Source organism: Meleagris gallopavo, chromosome 5 (assembly GCF_000146605.3).
Source record: "Meleagris gallopavo isolate NT-WF06-2002-E0010 breed Aviagen turkey brand Nicholas breeding stock chromosome 5, Turkey_5.1, whole genome shotgun sequence".
Taxonomy (NCBI): Eukaryota; Metazoa; Chordata; class Aves; order Galliformes; family Phasianidae; genus Meleagris; species Meleagris gallopavo.
In genome coordinates this window covers 28106203-28126582 of record NC_015015.2, presented here as the reverse complement: position 1 = coordinate 28126582, position 20380 = coordinate 28106203, and the positions used below count along the sequence as shown (strand labels likewise).

The 20380-nt window shown below is 38.7% G+C and overlaps 1 protein-coding gene across 3 annotated transcripts; it reads left to right on the top strand.

Moving 5' to 3' along the window:
- The first annotated feature begins 8004 nt into the window (after positions 1–8004).
- Positions 8005–15635, top strand: FAM71D (family with sequence similarity 71 member D). Of its 3 annotated transcripts, none has more exons than XM_019615666.2 (8): positions 8005–8023; positions 8823–8867; positions 9595–9734; positions 11164–11360; positions 11888–12152; positions 12801–13039; positions 13521–13567; positions 15380–15634. In XM_019615666.2, the coding sequence occupies exons 3-8, from the start codon at positions 9630–9632 to the stop codon at positions 15436–15438; spliced, it is 912 nt and encodes a 303-aa protein (XP_019471211.1). In that variant the 5' UTR covers positions 8005–8023; positions 8823–8867; positions 9595–9629; the 3' UTR covers positions 15439–15634. The 3 variants fall into 3 exon arrangements, with proteins under 3 accessions (XP_019471211.1, XP_019471210.1, XP_019471212.1); XM_019615665.2 differs by lacking the exon at positions 8005–8023 and adding an exon at positions 8078–8135; XM_019615667.2 differs by lacking the exons at positions 8005–8023; positions 8823–8867 and adding an exon at positions 8753–8818 and having other exon boundaries at positions 15380–15635.
- Positions 15636–20380: the final 4745 nt, after the last annotated feature.

Genomic DNA, 20380 nt, shown 5'->3' with positions numbered 1-20380 from the left:
ATGTATTCTGGTAATTTCATGCTTCATCTGTGATTAAAATCATATTGTTGCCATATAGTATCTTGCTCCTTGGAATGCATGGGTCAAACATGATTCCATCAGCTCCATTCATGAAGTCAAAATATTTGTCCACAATACTGCTGGAGGACTTGGGAACATCAACACAAAACTCTGTGTTTAAATTTTGACTGCTACAGTGGACCAGATTTGTAGTTCTTCAATAATTACCGAAGGAATCCCTGAGACTGCTTTTAAGACCAAACTCTTAGCCTTGCAACAGCCTAAATACTCCCTGCATAGGCTTTACAAAGGTAGAAGGCAGGTGGGCATACTGGTATGATGTTCAAAGGTACTCCAGAGACTGATCTTTCAGAGAAAACATGAACATAACTTGCTGATCCTATTTCTTTATTCCGGACCCTAATATCCACACCTGTAATCTTACTGTTTCACAGCAGGATAGCATTAAGTTAAATTCATGAATGCCTGTGTTTACTGTACCAATACTGTAAAACACAGAAGTAGCAGGAGCGAAGAGTTAATATGTCTCGGAGAAGTCATGTAGAACATGGCTTATTTTAATGAAAAGAGTTCTTATATATCTAGGAGTTATAGGCAAATACAAGGCAGCATATACAGTGAAAATGGGAAATTTATAAAGGAGACTAGTAACAGCAATGAGAGAGAAAATTGTTTATGCAACTGGAAATACTAGACAAATATAAAAGAGAGATTTGGAGAAACTTAGCCATGAATATCTTGGGTATTACCAATATAAAAACCACTGCTCAGTGCAGATGTGGCTGAAAACGGGATCTATGCTATGCTGTGCATCACTCCATTTAAACCATATATTGGAATCATAACACTTAACCACCATGGTAATGAATAAAGCATGTAGATTTTAAAACAGTCAAGATTTTTATTTCAACTCACAGACAGCATAAACTCTTAGCCATCCTAATGTATTTTGTAATGCTCTCTGACCAGTATTCAAACTTCTGTGTAAGAAAATGAGCTTTACAATTTCTTTTTTTTTTTCTTTTTCCCACAAACTGTGTTTGTAGTTTTCTTCTTTTCACATTATTTTCTTCATCACCCATACATGGGAACTATCATATGTAGAAACACAGGCAGTGGGTCCTGTGAGTCCCTGCCATCCAGCTGGGGAAATCCTACAGTGACCTACCAGCTACCAGAACTTTGATTATACTCTTAGATAGGAAACATCATACAAAAATTGGCCTTTTATAAATACTAATTTCAAGACCTTTAATTATGGAAATTACAACATTAATTCTTTCTTGATATTAAAATGTGCTAGACATGAAATGTCTTTGATCTCTAGGTAGTTATTAGAGAGCTGTGTGACTCCAGAAATTACTAATTAGCACAGAATCTTCAGCTTTTTGTGACTCTGGAGCTGAAGGATTGCACTTAAATTATACTGCAACATAAACAGCACTTAAGGACAACATACAACTGGAATCACCTTGCAGTTCTATCTTTGTCCTCCTCATCCTGCTGCTCTGAGTATTAAAGCTCATCTCTTTTGACAAGTCTCAATCCAGATGTGGTGCTACTTGCCTCATGGACACTAAGATGGCCCCTAAGCTGCAGGCAGCCTACACATACCCTGTGCTGACCACATAAGTTGACAGAAGCTGGTACAGTAGCAGTGTTAAGGGCTGGCCCACATCCTGTTTGGGAAAACTCCCTAGGCTTTCTTCTGACAGCACTTGCAGGGCAGGGACTACATCTGGGAGCTAAGATTTGACAACGTGACATCTTAATTTGGATACCAGATACAAGGCGAAGATGGCCTAGCATTTCTATGGCCCTCCATTATCTTCCAGTACTTTGCTTCTTAAGCCCAGCATTGTCAGATGAACGGCTTGTGAGGTTTTGTGTTGGTTAAGAAAAATACACTAAAAGAGAAACATACCACAGGTGTGTTTGCTTACATCACAAGAGCACTGAGGTGTTTCCAGGTAACTGTATTTGCACTTTACAAAGAGAAGACAAGTGCAGAAAGAAGAATGGTCAGATAGCAAAAAGGAGTATTGGTTCCCATTAGGAGCTATGTGGGAGAGTATTAAGTGAGGAGTCAGAAACCAATTCAGGCTATAAAGCCAGCCAGTAGATTGGTCTGGTATGTAACAATCCTTACAGTCTTCTTAACTAACAAAAAAGTAAGAACAGAAAAGTTAAGTGTTAAGTGCTCATGCACAAAATTTTCCCAAAAATGAAAATTATCATTTATATAAGTTATATTATATTATTTATATAAATTATCATTTATGCTGACACTTTCCAAAAATTTGGTAGTTTCTTTGCTAAACTAGCCAACTAGCTGAAGTCAATTGGCTTTATTCCCATTAAAAAAAAAATTAAAGGAAGTTTTAGCATTCCAGGTTAGAAGAGAAAGGACATTTATGCATATAGTCAGAGAAAGCACCGATAAAAGTCACAACTAGAGAAGAAAAAAAAGGGGGGGTTGTTGTGGGGAGATGTGCAGCAAATGATGGTAGTCAAAGCAGCAATCTGTGGAGTAGAGACAAGGTACAGTTTCCCACAGCAGTATTTGGTCAGAAGGTTGCAATTAAGTGCTTTAACCTCATATTGAAGAACATGATCTCCAGTAACTGTACTGAATGGTTTGGCAAACCCCTTCACCATACTAAAGCTATCCGGACAAAAACCACAGAATTTACACCCCTTCAACATGATCCAGTAGCTTAACTTCTATATTTACTCAGAGTGAAGAAGTCACATGGTTGTTTCTTCTGTTTTCTTTTGTGGATTTTTTTTTTCTGCTGTGAATTCTTCAGAATTAATCTTTGTTTTCTATTAAGTATATCCCAGCCTCCACCCAAAAGGTGAGTCCCCATGGCAGATTTAAAATGTGTATGAAAATAGAGACACTTCCTGGCTAATTCAAAAGCCTGTGGGGTTTACAAATGTTACAGCATCATGATATGCTGCCAGCTGTATGTGTTCTGAAAAGGGCTTAGTGACTCATATTCAGCATTAGAGTAAGACTTGCCCTGTGCATTCGTGCCATATTGCACACAAGCTGACAAAACTCTTAGAATAGAAAGCCTTCTGAGAGCAGTGCACACATGCTCAGTGGCTCTAGCTGGCAAACTGGTCTGGCTGGGGTTACTTGCTCAGCACAGCACTGCACAAAGACATCCAGCATGCTCTGTTTTTATGCAAAAACATGCATTTGCATGGATCCAACTTCAATTTGAAAATGCAGACAACAAACTTAATTTTTGCAGAATTAACTACAAGCAAAACTGAGGATTGGTTGTATACCAGTAACTCCGCAATTAATCTGAATATACCAGAGAAAGTAAATGCACTAGCATGATCCTGATAACCATTGATTTGAAACTAAAATTAAAGTAACTTCAAGAAAAGCATACGAGGAGAGTTTTCTGGAAGACAATTGTATAGCCATGTGAAAACTACCTTATAAACAGGGTATGGTTTCAAAAACCCTGATTTACTCTTTGTAGTGAACAATGATGGATTGTAAGAATCGTACCCTGAAGCACTTGTGTCTATAAGAAGCAGTTATATTGTCCAAGAGCTAGCTGAATGTGAAAACGTCTTAAAAGAGAGGAATGGGCATAAGAGAAACTGGAGTGAGATGAAATAGTCTGATCATGATTAAATTGTGTTACCAGTCAGGAGAACACCAGAAAACTGTCCCACTCAACTAAGAAGAAAGCATGCAGAGTGGCCTCCATCTGTGCCTGACTTTCTCTTTGTGGATTTTACAGTATCCTAAGGTGCACTGGTGGGATGCCATTACCAAACAGATATCTAAAAGATCAGCAGGACAAATGAGATCAAGAACACCAAGGACATAAAGCTTTTCAAAAGCAGTGTAGTGTTACCAGTTTGACGAGCGTTTCCTAACCAGGATGTTTGTCTGCTGTGGCCAAGTGATCAATCGCTTCATCATTCTGAAACAAGCTATTTGGCTTCCTCACAGGGACCCCACTTTGCAGCAATGTGCAAACTGGGCACTAAGCCAGGAGAAGCCAGCCAAGATATTTGCAGACACAACTTCCAACACCGGCAACGGCTGGCTCCAGCAGGAAAAGGCAGCTTTTGTGTGACAAACTCAAGAAGCTGCCAAGAGGAAGGCAACATACAGCCAAAAACTCCTGTACTGCATCACCTGTGAGCCTTTAGGAAAATAATAATAATAATAATAATAATAAAACAAATATTTCCCTGAAAAAAAATTATCTAAGAGGTCATATTTTAGGAAGAGAGTATAAATTCGCTGCAGATTTATAATGATACATCCTCCAAATATTCCCCCAGTATCCAGTGTTTGTTACAAGAATTACCACAGCTTAACAATATGAAGCATCGTCTCCGTTTTGTTCTGAATCTGCCATCTCCTACTTTCCTTTGATGTCTCTTAGCTTTCATGTTGGAGTGGGGAATAAGAAGCCACTCTCACTTTGCCACCCATATTTCTGTAAATAACTCTTGACTGGATTAAGAGTCCAAATCTACAGAGTCTGCCCTTTGTGTGTGGTCAGCACTCCATCTTAAAGGACCCACGAATTGGATGCTTCTTGTTGCACCTCTTTGGACCTTCTTCAGCTTCATTATAGTCTCTGAGACAAGAAGACCAGAACTGCATGCAGAATTAAAAGGCATAACTGTCTTTTATAAAAGCCTAACAACTTACATCCTTCTCTATTTCCTAATATTTAATTATACTGTTTTTCAGTGTTTCTGACCAACATGTTTTTACAGATCTTAAAATAAAGGTAACCCTAAAGTCTCATTCTTAATTAGATGTGGTCAACCTAGAAAAAAGTAATTGTAGATGATAGCTAAGGAAAACATCTTCCTCATATGCATCATTTTACTTTTGTCTGTGTTGATAACCTCAACTATTTCAACACACTTCCACTCAATGTTGAGCAATGCATCTGTAGTTCTTTGTAGCTGTCTTTGTCTTCAACATTGCAAACATGTTAATATCGTCAGCAGTCTCTATCAGTTCACCGTTTGTCCCTTTTCTAATATATTTTAATATATTTTTAAATATCTTTATTAGCTGAAATCTTCTAGACTACTTCTCCCAGGAAGTTCTGCACCACAAAAGTAGAAGTAGGACAGGAGGTATTTCAATCCATATTTGCTACTTCCTAACCTTTTCTCTTTCATGGGAGATAAGGAGCTCAGGAAAACTTACAGCAGCATCTTGACAAAAGGACACCTATAAGCATACTTATAGGTATGCTTACCTGGAGCATGTACAAGCAATACAAACACAAGCAGCTGCCAGGCTGCCATTATCAAAGCCTTTGCCAAAATCCTGAGGACATTTTGAGGTGCCAGACAACAGAGAGAACACCAATTATCACAGATGAGGATCTGCTCTATCCAGTGTGAAAAGCCCTGCTTTGGTGATTTGGCAGCTGTGCTATACTATTGATGCTTTTCCTTATTATGCCTGATCTTTTACTATGGTTTATTACCAGCTGAACTTCCCACTGGCATGACAGCCTCCATGCTCCAGTTAAGGATGCTCTCACATTACTCTGGAGAACTGCCAACTGACCTGATAAATTCCACCTGAGGCAAGACTACCCTCATCCATATATGAAGAAACTGCAAAGTAAAAAATGGGGCTTAATATTTTTGCTATATCTATCCTGTCTTTGCATGAAGTTCCTGCAACATGTAGCTCCACAATAAGTACTGCTGGGGAATCTCCTGGGATGCCTGCTGGTCAGTGAGCATGCTGTGCTTAGAGGGATTCACACACAGGAACCTGCAGAAGAACAAACAGGAGCAGTTGGTTGTGGTATACTGTGCCTTTCTGAAAGCACAGCCCTTTGGGCCAACACTAGGCAGCTGATCATCACAAAAGGCATTGAATAGAGAGAATAAAAATGACCTGAATGTGACTCACCCACCAGCCTTTCAGGGGAAAGGGGAAAGAGGCTCAAACAGATGCAATGCTATTTGAAGTCAGTTTAATACAAGGTTAGTTAGCAGTGTACATCCATGAGTGGCTTTCCGTAATTTATATCCTACTGGCCAAATCCAACCAATTTTCCCAATGTGCTATAAAAAGCCACTGAACAAAGCAGAAGACAGGATTTAGTATGTTTTTGGCAGGCTGTGTTGCTAGGGAGTCATGCTGCAGCTTTCTCCATCAGCTGGAGTTTTTCTTAGAGGTGGTGGATAGTATTAGATTAAAGCAAAATAATGAAAATATTAGTCCTTTGTTAGGGTGGATGATGGAAAGCACAAATACGAAAGAGAACAGAAATGGTACATAAGAGAATCCAAATAACGCACTGCCTCAGCAATCCCAGGCCCATCGCAGGAACCTTTGGCATTTCAACAACTCATTTCCTCAAGTCCAGAGGAGTACGGGGCATGAGGGAACCCAAATTAAGGGCTGTAACAGGAGGGCTTGTCCATATGTGAAACCCATCAACATGAGGTAATGGAAGGGCTCCTATGATCACTCGTCAGACTACCTGGAGGCTAGAACACCTTATTGAAGAAGTGGAGATCATTTTAGGATTGCACAAGATTTTTTATGTGTTTTGGGGAGGAACCAGAGGTGGTGAAAGGGATTGGTGTAGCAATTTTTGAGGAGGAACAGATGAAGGAAAATAAAGAGATGAAGGAATAAATAAACCCGCCAAGTACAAACAGATACACTTGTCTGGCCATGCCCTGCGCCTTGTCTACACACTGCCGTGTCTTACTCAATGTCATTTCTTTTCCTGGGTGAATAAGGAGTGAAACCATGCCAAGAGGGAGCTACTGAGGGAGCGGGGGAGTCCCAGGTGGCTCCTAGAGAGATCATGGGATCTGCGGGGCAAGTGAGAGGTATGGTGTGGGTGTGGGTGTATGGGCATGAGTGAGGAGTATGTACCAACAGAGGAGGGGCTACAGCCTCAGCATCTCATATGTCCATGTGCCAATCAACTTGAGAGACTGGGATCCAAGGGCTAGCTACAGGGCAGGCTGGGTATTTATGCTTGATCTTATTGTTGGGAGCCAGCAACACAGAGCTGCAGAAGCTTCTCACTCTACATCTCACACTCCCAAAAACTATACAGAATTTATCCTGAAAAATAGCAACACCATTTGCAATAGCCAAACGCCAAATGGCTAAGGAATTACTCTACTGCTTCCTAACATAGTCTTAGCTCTGACTCTCATAGTGCTTATACTCTGCATTCCAGAAAAGAGCTAGCTAAGTGTACACATGTATGTGGGGGGGGTGGACAGGACTTGCAGCTTCTCTGGTTCAGGTAAACACTATGAACATTTGTCTGCTGAGTCAGTCTCCTCCAGCTCTGCTGTTCACTTGTTCTCATGATTAGAATCACATTTCCATTGGCTAAAGAGAAAAAGGTAATTTAGTTTTGGAAAAACTATTTATTCTTGTTGCTGTTGATATACCAACACTATTTATCTGTCTCTGTCTATGTCCACTACACAACTAAAATCCACCTGGGAAAGAAAAGCATAATTGACTTTAACACTGTGCAGTAGAGAGAACAAAAACCATTTTTGCTGGATGCTGCTGTGTTAGTGCATAGTACAATCAGACAAACTGTCTTGGGGGCTTTTACTTAAGGAAACAGTGAATATGTACCTACACAAAGAAGACTGCAATACACAATAGATCTTCAAACTGTCAGACAACATAATTCCTATTTCAGAACACCAATACTCCTTCAGCCAGCCTGATAATCACTCATGACCCAAAACCTTGTCAAAGCACCAGACTCAGTTGAAACAGGTGTTATCACATTAGGGTGGGAAAAAAAAAAAAAAAAAGGTTAACATCAAGAGCTGATTGTAATGAAAGGTTATAGAAGCTGAAATCTACAAACAAGAGCAAAACATCTGAATATCCATACCACTTTAAACTGGCTCATTAACATCCTGGGCCTGTGCCAGATTCCAGAGTGCACCAACAGACTTTAACTGCTCTGACAAGCCTCACCTGGTACCTCCACTCCCCTCCGCCCCTCTTCTCTCACACAACACTATCTCTCATCTGGGAGCTGCAGGGAAGCTTTTGGCCTGTGTTCCTACTCTTCCTCCGAGCTGGGTTATGGGTGTGTTTGTATCTATTCCTGACTCTAGGACAGATGTCCTTGAGCATGTATTACAGTCCTGTATCTAGTTTTATCTCCTCTTGTTCTTCCTGCTGACTTGAATCCTAGGATGGAGACGTAAGATGGGCTTGGGATTTCATTCCTCGCCTTGTCTCATTTCATTTTGCCTTGTCTTGCTTGGGTCCTTTAGTGGGTTCTTTTACCACCGATCCTGTTCAGTTTATTCTTTTTGGATCCTGTAGGTTTGAAAGATTGCCTTAGCTGTTGAGAGCAATATTTCTGTTAAGGTTAGACATGGCTCCAAGCTCATCATCTGTCATAGGTTTTGTCTTGTTCTTCCCCCTGGTAGCCTGCTCTGAGGACTGTATCAATGCAAAAATCTGTGGTGATATCACAGAATCACAGCACCACAGAATGCCAGGGATTGGAATGGACCTTGAAAGATCATCTAGTTGAATCTCCTTGCTGGAGCAGGAGTACCTAGATAGTGTGTTTGTGTTACAAGGAAATACACGCTGTTATCACTATGCCCTTACTTAACCAATAAACATAATTGCTGCCAGGACTGTTGAGAACACATACCTAGTGATGCATTGTGATGCCACTAATGATGGGTTTCTAGTGCTGGGAGAATTCCACTGGGCTCCGCAGAAGGGATTACCGTACTCTTGTCCTCTCTTTCTGTAGGTATACTCCTCCAGCTAAGCAATGGATTTCTGTGAGTGAAACAAGGTATGAAAGGGAAGTAGAAGTCTACTACATCTGTTTTTGTGGGTTTTTTGGTTTTTGTTTTTTGAGGGTTTTTTTCCCAAAAATACAGAGTAGGGATTTTCTATTCTTATTGACATTCTGTTACATACTGCGCAGTCTTCAACAAATCATTTGAGTTTAGTATCTGCTTGGGATAATAGCTTGTTAACTCTCCAGTAAAGATTTAGGAAATGTCATTAATGAAATACCTTGACTTTCCCCCACTCCCAACACCTTGTGAAGCTATTAATATTATGTCCACAGAGTTCATTCAGTTAACTGCTGGAGAATTTTAACTTCACATCATCTCTATATTCTTGACTCCCAATAAACACATACGTGATCCATGAGACACGAAGATAGAAGTCACCATACCAAACCACCACTGAGAACAGCTCAAAGATTTCTATCACTTGCAAAATATGTCACTATTCACGTTGGAAAAAAACAAAAAACAAACAAAAAAAAAACCAACCATGAAGAAAAAGGGTAAAAAAAAAAAAAGTATAGAACTGTGAAAAAAGCCCTATTAAGTTTCCCTTTGCACTTAAAATTGTATGCTCATAAAAATGAGTGTGCATAAGGGAAATGTTCTGAGTTTTAGCAGTATAATAAAATGCTGTATTTATTTATTTTTATAATCCCAATTTAAAAACTTTCCTATTTCTTTTCCTTCTAACATGTATATTTATTTTTGTTTTGTGGACAGGCAAAATAAGTAGTGCGTTTGACTCTAAAAAGATTATGCCAAGTAAGAAATCCATCATGGGTGACCTCAAGAAACTTCTTAACCAAGGAGAATATGCTCTTTTTGCCTCTGCTCCCATGCTTGAAAGCAGGTTTGTTCAGGTAAAAATAAATAATTTAAATGATTTTTTTTTTGCATGCTCAATGTAAAATTGATCAAATAAATTACTTTTTTTTTCCTTCCTCTTCTGAACAGTTTTTCCTCATTCATTTATTCCCACCACACATATTCTCATTTAAAACAAACATAAAGACACGGATATACTGTTTCTCTTCTCATACAGTCTCATTTTGCTCTCACTTTATAGATGATGGTCTAGAACCTCAGCAACAGCTAAGCTGAAAATTAAAGGACGTCCAAGAATGATGTTTTCATTCTTCTTTGTCAGTCCCTGCTTTTTCCTGTAGGAACTACTAGGACAGTGTTAGCAATTTTCTGGTTCTGTGCCAGTTCATTAAGGTTGTTTAGCCATCAAATTTAGTTCAACCTAGCCTAAAGAGCAGTCAACCTTCCTCAGTAATCTTCCCACTACTCCCTCTGTCCTTTCAGAACCCTTCATGACCCTGGCAACAGTCTGCAAGTCTACAATAATACATTCACAGTGTATCTAAAACATGTGAGTTCTACTTGTAAAATGTACATCAGTAGAGCTTTTTAATAGGATTTCATCACCTCACTGTGATAACTGCAACATCTTTTGTTCTTGCCTTGATTAACTCAATCTTGCATTGTTGGTACACGTGCAGAATGCTAATTAGCTGTAAGTCTCTATTTTCAAGGTATTTGATTGAGACCTGCTTTATTTATGAGACCCAATTTATTCTCAAGGAGGCTGTTGCCATAAACAAACAGCCTGCAAAAACAGCTTCATCACTGACTTATTCCCATTAGATGTAAAAAATAATAGCCTTTGATCTATTTTTTCATATTGCATGTCTCACACTTGGAAAGATCTTCTACTAATATCCACTAATTTAATACATGTTATCCCTCAAATTCCTTCTTAGAACACAGTTTTTTTTTCTCTGATGTCTACCAAAAGCAAATTCTAACAGTGGTAGATACTATGTGATTTGAGCATGCATATTAATTTTTTTCTTTGAATTTTCTCATTTCTTTTTCCTGTCATTTCATGTCTTACACGTAAGTTATCTGTAATCTTTTTCCATCCTGTACTTTTACAGCATCTATCAATATCCTGGCTCAAAATGAGGTCTCATTAATATCACAGTAATTCTGACAAAGACATTGAGTCATCAGAATCAGAAATTAATTTGAGATAGTAGCCCACAAGTCTTTTCTTACCTCAGCAGTCAAATACCTAATGATGGAGACTACAAAATAACCAGTGATCCTTCTTTATCCTGATTCAAATTTCTTCCTGTTTTCACTCATATATATACCCATCTCATTATTCCACGTTCCCTTCTCTCCTCAGCATTTCTTTACATAAGCTCTAGAAATCCTAGGCTGAATCACTGTGAAATATCTTTGATATCTCTGAGAATGTTGATTTTTTTTGTTGTTCAGATTAACCAAAGAGGGGAATTGATTAATCTCCACAATCGACCAACCTGTGTGACCATCGGCATCTGTGCTGCCCGTTCACCAATGCCCAGTGGAATGCTGCTAGCACACAAGGTGCCTGTGTCCCCACAGGAAATAATGGCAAATCTCCAGAAATTCTCAGAGCATCCATCTCAAGTGGAACAGCTAGCACTTAGCAGGTGAGTGAGATTGAAAAGGGTTAAATAAGTCTTTGAAGAGCTTCTCCCTTCCATGTGGTGTTTTCCTCTTTTTAAGTATCAGATTATGAACAGATCTCACATTTGCACTTTCTTCCATCACTAACACAGTAAAGTCAGGATTATCACTGAAATTTAAAGACACAAATTTAGGCCTCGCTCTGGTCATCATTTTAGGCCAGTGCTACCCATATACATATACACAGATGGAAAATGACTGGAAAATACCTAATAAGTTTTTTTTTAAACATATCAGAAACTGAAAACTGGTGAAAAGATTGGAGGTGCAGGTTTGTGAAGGAAAAAGGCAGTGGAATAAAGACATTGTAAAGAAGCTGACATTCTTTGTCTCCATTCTGTGCACTGACGCTCAGCATTTCTTCCAAAGTCAGCGTCACCTAAAGAGGAATGTCCAAATCTACTCAGCAGCTTTTCCCTATTCCAGTTTCTCGCTTGTAGTCTTATTCTATCTTCAAGTCTGATGACATAATATCTTCTTGTTTTTTCAGGTTCTTGCCCTTGAAGTTTGTAGAACTCTCTGTTCACAGCACAGATAAGAAACAACTCATGTTAAAATTAATAAATGGCCGTTCCTATTATCTAGAGCTTTGTGCTCCACCAGACCAACAACAGCAACTATTCCACCACTGGTTGAAGCTAATCTCTCTCCTGAGACGTCCAAAAGATACTACCAATACCAACGTCGACATAATATGTAAGGATTCTGGCACGAGTCATGAGAAAGCTCCCAGCCCCAACAAGCCACCAGACAATGTAAGTCTTTGGCAAACAGATATCAAATCTTCAAGCTGAACAATTAGAAAGTATAGTTTCTATCAGTATTCTTTATTGTCTCTCTGAAGCCAAACTTTTCATACATTTTGAAGGATCTACAGTTCTGTTTTTTGAAATAGCTGGCTTCTTGTAAACTCCCTGCAAAAAATGAGGGCAAAAGGAGTGAAAACGCTGTGTGCACCCTAGCCCTGATAAAACTGTAATGACCTACAAATACCAGACTAAAAAAAGTTCAATTTTATGTTTAGTTTTTCCTTGCAGCTATGGGTATGCTCTTAAATGGATCTTTGGGGCTCAATTCCACAAGTAATTGGAAAAAAAAAGCAGAAAAAGAAAGACACGACACAGCTGAGACTTATACAGAGGCTGATAACAAATAAGCAAAGAGGGCAAGGACATTTGATCTATTCAAAGGACAGAAAAAGAAAATTCTTGAAGCAAATGCTACAGTGGACAGCCAGACAGTAGAAGGTAGAAGGCAGCTATTTGCTGAATACTCAATATATAAAGGACTGGTATATAGGAAATTATCATCAAATTCCAGTTGTGTTGATCAGTGCTGTCTGGAGCATTTTTTTTAGCTGTCTGTTGCAGCTGTATCTGTTTAACTTTCATTTTTTTGTCTAGAGCAACAACTCTCAAAACGTGCCTAACACCAAAACAGAGGAAGAAACTGTTACTGAACAAACCTCCTCCAACCAAGTTCCCAACTCAGATAGTGTGGGTCCCACCGAAAAGAGTGAAAGGGAAAGGGCAACTTTCAACAGCTCCCAGGAAGCAACCAGGATAGAAACCACCATGCAATCAAAGAGTAAAGATCCTCTGGATACAATAAACAGCAGAAGCAAAGAAAGAAGGAAGAGCAGGTAAATATGGTTGAGAAATGATTCTGGTATACTTGGTTTTCGATGCTGAACTTTGAAAATTAAAATGTGTTGCAGTTTTGGTTTTGGAAAATATATTATTGCAACACCTTTTCAGACTGCAATTCTCCTGATGTTTTAAATGTGCTAGGGAAGCTCAAGAATATTGGGTGGGGTTTCCAAATAGCCATACTCTGGCTTCTCAGCTGTTCAGGTTCTTTTGAAAGATAGCTTCCATGTGCCTTTACTTCAAAGCAAGGCTTACCACATCATTTAGCAATAGATATTTCTACTGCAGACAGAAAGTATTTAAAATAGCATCTATTTAATACTGGTACATAACAAGATTGTTAAAGTAAGTTTTGTTGTTGTCGTTTTTGTTTGTTTGCTTGTTTATGTGGGTTAGTTGGCAATAGTGTTATCCCCTTGGTTATCTACAACAGCATTGTGTTTTTTCCTGAACTTTTTATTTATTTATTTTTAGGACAGACAAAATGAAGCCAAAAAAAGAGAAAACACCGCAACCTTCAGGTATGATGGGTTTTCTGATATTTGGCCATTTCCCCAGTGTTATTCCTACTTCAATAATAGATGAGGCAAGCTTAAACTTCATGAGCTGGGAGCTGTTTAGAACAATTTTTTTCTACATTTGTATTGCCAATAGATTAGCATTTGTATAAAAGTGAAATAATATTTTTAAAAAGTACTCTTTACTAGACCCCTGTTCTGAACACACCTCACCTTGCAGGGTTCAGTGCCAGGTTTCTTTTAGAAAAGCTTTGACTTGTTTGGCTGATGTCAGTTGTGCAACATCACTGAAAAATCAGATGAGATACACTCTAATGAGAAGGATAAGAAAGCTCTATGCAATAGAAAGATAATGTTGGCCCCTATTTCCTCTTCCAATGTGTCATAAGGCTTCCCAAAAACCCATGGTAAAGCATAAATTTGCTTCCGGGCAGGGTGTTTGCAGTACCCTCAACCATGAATGTGTGTTCCTGGCAGGATGTGGACCTATTTTGGAGTAATCTTTTCAACACCATAATGAGATTAGCATTAGTGTCCTTCTTGGCATTCTGCATTTCTGCATAAATCTCTACAGAATATTCAGCTACAACAAGCAGGCATCTCAAAGACAGTCTTTTCTTACTGTTCACCACTTGCCATATTCACAATTCCCAGTTTCTTATCAGTAATTATGCACTGTTACCTATGCCTGCCAAGAAATAACAAAGACTGTTGCTCTTAGTTTGCTGATGCCCTGCACCCTGTGTCTAAGCTCATGGTCATTTTGCATACGAGTGAATTAGTCTCTTGAACAAAAGCTTTCACAAGCTTACTACACAGACTTTTCCATTTTACTAAGTTAGGAAAGATTGAGTGATATCTTTTGTCCAATCAACCTCACTTTTTGTGAACATGATGCTACTGTGTGCTTCTCTTTTTAGCTGTGGGCTGCTTGCAATTCCTTCATGTGGCTAAGAATATTTCCCATTGTTCTCTCTTTTCTTTTTGTAACAGTCTTTTTTTAATTCACCCCCCTGTGTCTAATTGTTCCTTTCCTCAGTCACTCATATCTTTTCATCTTTCCTCTGATTTCTATTCCTTTTCTCTAGTTTTGGATTATCTTTTCTCTCACCTTCCACATTTCTCGAATCCTGTCCTATGTCTTTTCCTCATTTTGAACTACACCTTCCTCCAAATATGTAATTCTTCCACTGTGCACTTGTCTCTTCTCTTTTTCTTCATTTGCTGATGATACCTCTCCTGGTATGCATTCTATTACTTGCTTCTGGGCTTGCCATATTGAGGCAAAAGCAGCATCTGCTCCCCTGAGCTCACCAACCTGCAGACTGTGTTGACTTCTCAGCTTGCTGATCAGCTTTCAGTAGTGAACAGAAATGGTCTTCACATATCCCCAGCCAGCTGAGAGGTATGCCCATATCACGTCAACTGATACTAGCTATGCACAGACTTTTTACGCCTCTCGGGTGTTCAGCAAGGACTAGAGATTATTTCTGCTTAGAGATGAGTAGGTGAGAAGTAGTTTTTAGGAGCAACTGTAGGAGAATAGCACGGGAGAGACTGAGAAAAGGCTCGTTTGGAACACAGGGCATAAACGCTAATAAACTCCCCCACTATTTGTAAACTGAACAGAGAAGTAATCAGAAAAGTCTGAAGATCAGTTGCCTCTGGTCAGTCTTCCTTCTTTTGTGGTTCTTGGTGTATGTTTATCTTCTCCATCCTTTTCTCACTTTTGACTCCTGCTTCTTTTCCATTTTCTACTTTCCTGCACTGTTCTGAGCTCGTCCTCATCATGGTTTTGGTTTGCTTTTTTTTCAGGAAATCGAAAGAGTGGCAGTAAGTCAAGCATAGGCTGCTTCAAGTTATACTCCAGATGATTTGTCAGTGAGAAGGAATAACAGAAAATAAAGCAAAGCATCCTGTCATCAGATGCTTTTAAAACAGGGACCAGACATACCTAAAGAATAAAAAAACCCCTGATACTGCAGTCTTCAGTTCTACTATTTACTGCTGAAACACAAACCCTGTATTTTTCTGTATTTAATTCACAACTAGCAGTAACAAATATATTTTGTTCCTTGACAGTAGAATTTACATTTTTTCAGTGACTGAGGCCATTTTTCAGGGAGAAGACTTTGTAACATCCAACAGAAGGCAAAGAAATTGACACTTGAATTAACAGTAATGCTTGAGTATGGGTTACACATTTATGTAGCATTGGGAAAGCAATTTTCAAATGCTTTCGAATTTCAAATTGCAAGAAGACAAGTGATAGTGAGCAATACCATGCTAGGAATGCAAAATCACACTAATAATACTATGAACTTCTAGATGAATGTGGGCAAATCACTGTTAGTTCAAGAACTTTTTCTACAGCTGTGCAAGCTGATGTAGCTGTCTTCCATCTCTCTGCCCACCATACAAAAAAGCATCTGAAGCTCTACTATGTTTACCAATTGAAGCAGCAACAGATAGTTACCCAAAAAACAACTAAATTCTCTGATACCCACTCTGTATATACATTCCCCACTACTGCTTTTGTACCTGGTGCTGGACATTTCTGTGTAGTTTACAGCATATGAAGTATTTAATGAAATTTTGAAGCATAAGTTCTTTGTAATCATAGCCAAGCATGGGAGATGGAAGACTCGGTAGGCTTTTCTGCAAGTGAGCACAGAGGATATACATAATTCATAGATTCCGAGAAGACAAATGCCAATCTAATGTTCCTTGAGAAAATAACTGAATACTTTTTGAGGCAGCCTGCACGTAAATAGATTCCAATCTATGATGCCATTATAAGCAAGTGGTAGTAAATTCAAATTCTAGATATCACCAAAACGTGAACAAGATTGAAATGTCATTCAGTATACTTGGAAATCCAGAGCTATTTTCCATGGCAGAAAAACTTTCCATGTTTTATTTATCAAAAGAACATAGCTGCATTTATTGACAGGAAGAAATTTTTAGGTGGTTCCTGAGAAAATGTTTGTACAGTATATTTTCTGTTTGAGGGACAGTAAGTTACAATGATACGTGGTTTATGATGTGCTGTTGTCAACTACACGAACAAACAAAACACTGCAAGAACAACAGTCAGTAACAGTAATTTCACAACTGCCTGTAGAGAGACTGGCTACAGATGCTTACCATCAGTGACTTTACGCAAGTGAAGAAGAGAAAATGAAAACTATGGATAACTGGAAAACTACTGATAATGTATTTTGAATACTTTTAAATAAAGCGCACTTATATGGGAACTGCTGAATCATGGCCTGAACCTCTGATTGATCACCTGAGGTGAGCAATGAGTCAGCCATGGGAGCACAGGTGAAGGCAATTCACCTATGCTGTTGAAAGGGGTGGAGCCTGGCTCCACCTCTCCTAGACCCATTTCAGAGCTGACTGCCAGTGGGGAAGGGTCTCTTCTGGAGATCCACTCTGCTGGATTTTCATAAGCGAGCCCAGGATGTGGATAAGCATCCTATCTTTTCTGCTTTGGGGTAATAACTACATAGCCAAACTCTCTGGCATACCTCATAACTATAACATCTGTACATTCATTGATTGTACAGTACTGCATTCAAAAAGTCTATGAAACAATTTTTTTCCTAGCACAGAAGTAATATCTATGACTTACTTCACATCAAGATATGCTGCATTGTGTTTCTCTTCACTGACTGAAGACACAGATACAGTCCTTTATCTACAAAAACCAAGATCAGTCTCAGAACAACTTACTGTAATACCAGAAACATTCACTCTTGTACCCTAACCTGTGGTCCCTCTGACAGACCTGGAAGGGACACAGAGGACTGCTGCACCATGCGAATGGTACTGTTCAGCCTCAGTTCACTGGAACACAATCTAAAGTGCTCTCAATCAATGCTGCAAATGTGTAACTCCAGAGTATCAGTTTTTCCAGATGGTTGGGAAGATGGTTGAATTGTTGCACAGTAAACACAATAAAAATATACTATTGATCACTGAACCTGAAGCAAGGAAAAATAAATCATCATGGATGCTTGCTGGGTTACATACCAAAACAGTCTTACACTGAGCTGATTCATAAGATTGGTATGCAGTATTGGCTCAAGATGCCAATGCAGGCTATCAGCTCCTCTGAAAGACAAATAACTGGTGGGTGAATGACAGTCACTGAAGATCCTGCAAGCAGTAGAGCTATCAAGTATAATATGTTTGACTACACTTTTTAGGAAATAGTGCAAAATAAGGTGGTATTAATGTAACATGTTCCAAAACATTTTTCAGTTTGAATGACTTTTATTTCCTCTGCAACTTTCTGTTCGAGATGCAGATTCTTGAGAATGGTATAGAGTTTACACTGTAGCCCACAGATTTATCCAAGAATAATGAAGGCAGTCCATGTAGCTATGTGGAAATGATTAATTTCTGTCAGTTTGAAAACAATCTCTTCCTTCCTTAGAGATGACTATGTAGCTGCTATTGCTATCTTTAGAAAGGTAATTAGGTATACTGGCTTTGTTTATGGCAACAAATGATAAGTATATTTTGGTGCTGTCCAAATTTTCACAAATCAAGCATCTGAAAAATGCCTCTGCTGCCAAAGAAGAGGGAATGAAAATCTATTGGTATCTTATATCTGTGTAGAAGACATTCATTCCAAGCTGAGATCAGCATGGATATCTACAGAGGAACTGGATGCCATACCTTTGTTTCCTCTGTGACAAAGCACTCTAGATTTATGCATATGTTACTGAGGTATGTATGAAGGATTTTTTTCTGACAGTATTCACCCAGCAACAACCCAGATGTCCATATTAATCTCGGAAGTTAAGGATTCTTGGCTGAGACTGGGTTTCTTAATGTTAGTACATCATGCAGTTGAGTGGACAGAAAAACTAAAAAATCCAAACTTCATGAGTTGTTACATGTTTTGGCTTCAAAGCAGCAGTTCTCAGCAAGAGCTAGTTAATTGACAGGCAATGAAGTACATGTGAGGACTACAGGGAAATGCTATAAAATTATGTGTGCTCACAGACCCAAACAGCTTTAAACTGGACTAATTCATGTCCGGATCAATATCGTTATTTATTATCAGTATTGATGGGTTTCAAGGTATATATCCAAAGTTGTTATCTATCATTTTTAGGGTCATACATAAAGCACATTATTTCCTACTAGCATATTTCTCAAAAAAAAGTCTCTTCTAATTTTAGTTTCAGAAAAATTCCAGTATAACTTAGCAATTATATATATATGCAGATGTTTAGGGTTCAAATAAAAATGATAGTAAAGATTGCTTTGGATGCTGGGAAATAACAGACATGTTGACTGGTAGTTAGCTGCTACACCTGTTGTTTATAATCTGTTGGAAGCAAGCTCAGTAGCTGGGGTAATAATCAAATGAAAGTTTTAAAAACAGTAATTCTGGAATTGATTTTCCCTCACAAAAATTTAACATTCAGGCAGCCATGTGGATACGCTACAGAATACCCACCATTTTTTTGTTGTTAGTCATTAATTAAAGTATAGCAGATATGCACAAGCAGAACTCCTATAGCAAACAAGATTGATAATATAATATTAATAATAGAGTGTGGAAGATTATTTCGGTGAAGATTTAGAAAAAGGGAACAAGAAGTAGAATTATGGAGCTGGTTATGTATGCCTTACAGCTGTCCTGCTGTATATCTAATTTACTCTCAGGAGAAATATTTGCTGCAATTTTTGTTCATACAGTATGGAAACAATATACTACAGTGACTTACTTTTGACTAATAAATACATAAAGCTTAAGCTTATAATGTAGCATTATAATGGAGGTGGGTCCCATTATTAGCATAATTACCATTAAGTTACCTTTCAGGAAAGAGGACCTCACCTAGGCACCACAAGTATCTTCATTCATTAGGATTTACTACTTAGGCAGTGCAGTGGTTTAACTCTGGAAGGCAGCTCAGCACCACACAGCCACTTGCTCACTCTATCCATACTGTAAAGGGGCAGAGAATCAGAAAATAAAAGAACCTGTGGGTTGAGGTAAAGACAGTTTGCTAGGTGAAGCAGAAGTTGTATGTGTTGGCAAAGCAAAACACAGAATTAATTTGCCACTTCCCATTTGCAAGCAGATATTCACTGATTTTTAGAGAAGCAGGGCTCGTCCCATGTAATGGTTTCTTGGAAAAAGAAATACTACCACTCCAAATATAACACCTTTCCTTCTTTCCTCCCAGCTTTTAATACTGAGCATACACCATATGGTGTGGAATATCCCTTTGGTCATTGGGATCAGCAGTCCTGGCCATGACCCCACCAAGCTCCTTGAGCACTCCCAGCCTCTCCTGGCAGAGCTACATGAGAAGCTGATAGCTCTTGGCCCTGCGTAAGCACAGCTCAGTAACAACTAACCCACTGATTCATTTTCATCAAATATCTGAAACGCAGCACCAGACAAGCCTCTATAAACAAAAATAACTCTGTGCCAGACCAAATCAGGACAAGTGGTTTCAACCGTTTAAACTTTTGTTGATTCCTCCCATATTTTGCAATAGATCTGAGTTATTTCCTAGTTTTTTATTTCTTTACAAAGGTTTTATGAGCATAAGTAGCTCCACAGGGTAAAAAAGTAGATGTGAAAAAATAGCTTTTGCTCTTTATTCACAGATTAAAAAAAGTAATCAAACTGCCAGACAAACTCAGCAAAAGGTATGTGCATGTTCACACCAAGGCAGGTCCACACTAAATTCTGAGTAAAATCCTGTCTTGACTTTGGACTTTAAAATACATCCAGCCTCAAAAAGGGAATATGGGGAAGAACAAAGTGGATTTTAATTC